The sequence below is a fragment of the Austrofundulus limnaeus genome, unplaced genomic scaffold (genome assembly GCF_001266775.1).
Source record: "Austrofundulus limnaeus strain Quisiro unplaced genomic scaffold, Austrofundulus_limnaeus-1.0 Scaffold67, whole genome shotgun sequence".
NCBI classification, from domain to species: Eukaryota; Metazoa; Chordata; class Actinopteri; order Cyprinodontiformes; family Rivulidae; genus Austrofundulus; species Austrofundulus limnaeus.
In genome coordinates, this window is record NW_013952469.1 from 1,807,066 (window position 1) to 1,811,413 (window position 4,348).

The window sequence follows — 4,348 nt, forward strand, 5'->3', positions numbered from 1 at the left end:
AACAAATAAGCTAAACTGAGGTCCTCCATCCATATTTTCAGTTACAGGCTGAGTCATTTCTACCTTCTCTCTGTCAACGCTCTCTGGTTTCATTTTAAAGAGCCAATCATCAGATATTGTCCAAGATTAACCTTCAGGGTGGATATAGCTCGCTAGCAGCCTCGCACCGAGGACCTATCCACATCATCATTTACCCAGAATGCTTTGTGTGTAAATAAAATGGCCCCGTCCGTGTTAAAATATATATTTAAAAATTTGCTAAACTGAACATCCTACAGTATTTTTACAGTCTTTATTTTACAGTTAAAATAAATGTTTATCAAATAAAGTCTAATGTTACAACTAACCATGGGTCACTTTAAGTGTATGAATCCTGTTGATGATTTTACTAAATGCTCCAGTTTGTGTTGTAGTTGGTGTCTCCCACAGATCTGACACGGTTTGCTTTATTTTATTCCAGTTTTGACGGTCCGGTTCCTGACCTGCGGGTCGTGAAGCAGCTGTCCTTCCAGAGCGGAGACGTCCCCGTCGTCTTTGCCGTCGTGGACCACGGGGACATTTCCTTCTACACCTTTAAAGACTTCCAGTTGCCGCGGGACATTTACCCCTGAGAAGAGTTTTGATTTCTGACTGCTGGATGATTATTTATTGTTTTTATTTGAAGAAGAAGAAGAGACAGTTCTGTTCTGGTGCCAAAGCTTTGATTTTAGAATGTTTGCTGGGTTCAGTTATTCAACAGTTTTAAAGACATGAGTTCATCTCTTTGCTTTGTTATTGTCTCATTAAATTGACTTTAAATCGTTGTTATATTTGAATTGTCTTATTTTTGCAAAACAAACCAAAAAACGCTTTGTGTTCAGGATTCTTTAAAATAAAGGTCGTTCAGAAGAAGAAATGTATCTGTTGTGTTTACAACTTTAAAGCTGATCTCTGTAAGTGAATTTAAATATTTCTGAATATAAAAAAAACAAACTCCACACTGTTGGTTTTGATGATCACAGGGAACATGAGCTCAGTGTTCAAAGAGACTCATTTGACTTTTTCCRGCAGCTGCTGATCAACCATTGAAATGTTGGGCTTGTTGGTTCATGGCTGCAGAACATGAGAACAAAAACGTGTTTACATTTCTGAYTCCGATCTGTCCTCGTCTCGTTTGCAGCTTTAGGTTCTCAGATTTAGCTGGAGGCAAACAAGCATGGCCGCGTTAAAGACGCTAACMTTTCTGACTTTGATTGGTTAGTTTGTGAATTTTATTATAAATTAATAAAAGGTGTTTTTTTTTCCCTTAAAGGGATCCCCGATTAGTTGAAACATTAGACTTTATTTGATAAACATTTATTTTAACGGCAAAATAAAGACTGTAAAAATACTGTAGGCTGTTTAGTTTTGTAAAATTTTAAAAATATATTTTAACATGGACGGAGCCATTTTATTTACAGGCAAAGCATTCTGGGTAAATGATGACGTGGATAGGTCCTCGGTGCGAGGCTGCTAGCGAGCTATATCCACCCTGAAGGTTAATCTTGGACAATATCTGATGATCGACTCTTTTAAATGAAACCAGAGAGCGTTGACAGAGAGGAGAAGGTAGAAATGACTCAGCCTGGAACTGAAAATATGGATGGAGGACAACAGAGCTGCTTCATGGAAGAAGAACCTCAGCTTAGCCTGTTAGCCTTTGCGCTAGCGCTGATGCTATATTGCCTTATATGTATTAGCTCAGCGCTAGCACGACAAACAAGCTAAACTGAGGTCCTCCATCCGTATTTTCAGTCATTTTTGTGTTCCCCTCTCTGTCATGTGGATGGAGGACCTCAGTGACGGACTGCAAGTGACGAAACTGCAAACATGACCTAATCTGCAAATAGTTTGTGATTTTATATGTTTGCTAAATTGCATGCTGATTTATGAATCAGATTTCTAATATCTAAATATTAGAAGTTAAACATTCTTTTCTAACATTCTGCCGCACTCCTACTTTCCACYAACCTTGCTTATATGGAGAAAATTTGTATTTCTAACAAGAAATTGTTAAAATATAATGTAGTCTATATTTTGTGTAGCTCTTAATGTTTATGAAAACGAAAGTGAAAACATTACAAAGTCCTGATAGTCTCGTCTTTATCAGCTGTAAGGAWAAAGATTGATTAAATTAGAAACAATATTTTCAAGCAATAATTTGTTTATTGTTTTGATATATTTGTTACAGCTGGAAATAATTGAACAAAAATATAGAATTTAATAGAAGGTGAGGAGAAACATACAGTTTAAAGGGATACTTTCATGTTTTAAAATTAGAAATAAAAAGCTCATTTTCAATTCAAAGCGTGCTCTGACAGAATAAAGACAGTAATCTGGTGTAAAACTACGGTAAATTCCACACGATGAACAAGCACACCTGAGAAAGCACCACAGTAACGAGATACAACACAAAGAAGACGGCATCAATGACCGTAGCCAGTTTTCTGCAGAATCCAGCTTTTTTCCCTCTTTTTTTCTGCCGTTCAGCTTCCAGTTGAGCAGCTTTTAATTTGTCCTGGATTAGCTTCAGCAGGTCGTGGTCACCGAGCTCCTCCAGGGGGAAGTGGCTCTTGTCCGCTTGATCTTTCTCTTCAGCTCCAGCAGGTTCTTGGTGTAAAAAGACAGAAAAAAAATTGTTACGATGTCCCAAAACTCTGAAAGAAATTAGAAACCTGAGGGGTATTAGGTCCACAATATGGTTTTAATCTGCTTRAACCAGCTTCTCTGTTCCTGCTMAAGACAAGCATGCCCACYGCATGATGCCSCCGCCACCATGTTTCATGATAAGGATGGTGCGTTCTGTTAGTTTTCTGCTACAAAATGTGGAAAAAGTTCGAGTTCTGAAAGCGTACCTTTGTGAGGAGCTTGCTGAATTTGAACTTTGACTTCTGAGTTTGGATCATCCTCACCGTGAGAACTGTGGAGGTTCATTAAGAACCTGACCAACATGGCCTCCAGGACACTGATCCACACCAGGGAGAAAACCACAACACAGTAGATGGCTAGAGGAAAAACGACACAGAGAGGTTACGGGGCAACTGACAGAGAAGATCTTCACCCGCTWCGGATGTTATCATCCATTTACACATTCATTGTCATTGATACATTAACCCACTAGGGGGCACTGTCGGGACAGTCTGAAGCCTAGAAGGCACAGTAGGGACCCTCTGAAGTCATTGTATGGGACTGATAARGCCTAATAARGTCCATTTCATGGARTGWTAACATCAGAATCCCCTGAGATCTTGGACCTGACTGAGCTGCCTACCCATCACCGGCAGGTTGTCTTCAGTCGATGGGAGGATGTCTTTAAGAATCAGCAGTAAAACAAAGATGGACAGAAGGATCGTCACTTTGAAGCCCAGCTTCTCCCCACTGTCCTCGCTGATGAAGAACGAGGCCAAATCCAGCACCAGCAGGAACAGCAGAGGCATTATTAGATTAATGACATAAAGAAACGGTTTCCTCTGCAGGGTAACCTGGTCAAACATAAAATAAACAAATAACTGCATGCTGAACATTTGTTACAGAACTTRCTGCACAAATATCTTCTTACCGTGTACACTAGTTTGCTACTGGAGCTGTTTTCAGTTAAATARTGGATGGTGTCCATCTTTTCCAGTTTCCATTCTCCCTGAGTCATCATGATCTCGTTCGATATTCTGGCGAGATACGAGTCATTGCTGGACGATTGTATTTTGATATATTTCTCTGTGCAGAGAGTGGAAATCAGATAATTAAAGAAGTTGACAAACTCATATTTTTCAAACAATTTCTATTAGCTTTGAATGCTGATTTTTTTTATAGTGGTTTGCCATTTTCCTAAAGCTCAAATATTTCCTAAATGTAAAGTAAAACTCCTAACAGCATCTAATCAATGAGTCCATCTGCTGATGTTATTTCTGCTGTCACATTTATATATACAGGATGTAGCATAACCAGAGTTGTGTAAAATACCACAAAGTGCTACTTGAGTACAAGTATCTTACCAAAAAATTACTTTGGTAAAAGTTAAAGTCTCCTGAATATTATTTGAATATTTTTTGTACTTATTAAAAGTAAAAGTATTGATTTAAAATGAGCAGTTAGATTTTCTGTAATGACATTTATTAGTAAAAAAATGCAGAAATGATTGTATCATATTAAATGAAATAATTTATGTTAAATTTAGGATGCACTAGTCTGTTTCAGTTTATATACATATATCAAGGCTGCACAAACATTTTCTCCAAAATGAAAATCTGAGGGCTGCGGCCAAATGTAATAATATAATCATGAAATACAAATACTTCTGAAGTGCAGTCCTTTTATTTTAATGATTATGTCC

The 4,348-nt window shown here is 37.9% G+C and overlaps 2 protein-coding genes across 2 annotated transcripts in view; one reads left to right on the top strand and one right to left on the bottom strand.

Annotated features, from left to right (window-relative positions):
- tsen54 (TSEN54 tRNA splicing endonuclease subunit) overlaps window positions 1–809 on the top strand; it is an 18,105-nt gene extending 17,296 nt beyond the window's left edge. The window contains exon 13 of the mRNA XM_014010258.1: window positions 461–809. Within this exon, the coding sequence (XP_013865712.1) occupies window positions 461–611 (151 nt within the window). The 3' untranslated portion in view covers window positions 612–809. The remainder of the gene's footprint in view (window positions 1–460) is intronic.
- Window positions 810–1,788: 979 nt separating this feature from the next.
- On the bottom strand, window positions 1,789–3,959 carry LOC106518885 (5-hydroxytryptamine receptor 3E). Its single transcript, XM_014010315.1, has 3 exons — window positions 3,290–3,959; window positions 2,874–3,023; window positions 1,789–2,628 (listed from the first exon to the last, which is right to left on the bottom strand). Exons 1-3 carry the CDS (start codon window positions 3,540–3,542, stop codon window positions 2,366–2,368), a joined length of 666 nt encoding a protein of 221 aa, XP_013865769.1. The 5' UTR covers window positions 3,543–3,959; the 3' UTR covers window positions 1,789–2,365.
- Between the last annotated feature and the right edge of the window lie 389 nt (window positions 3,960–4,348).

Excerpts from the sequence above, each read along its gene's own strand:
- LOC106518885 (XM_014010315.1), bottom strand. The coding sequence starts at position 3,542 with ATGTTCAGCATGCAGTTATTTGTTTATTTTATGTTTGACCAGGTTACC. Across the intron at positions 3,024-3,289 it reads AGACAACCTGCCGGTGATGG|CCATCTACTGTGTTGTGGTT; the intron begins GTAGGCAGCTCA and ends TTTTTCCTCTAG. Across the intron at positions 2,629-2,873 it reads TCAGCAAGCTCCTCACAAAG|AACCTGCTGGAGCTGAAGAG; the intron begins GTACGCTTTCAG and ends TTTTACACCAAG.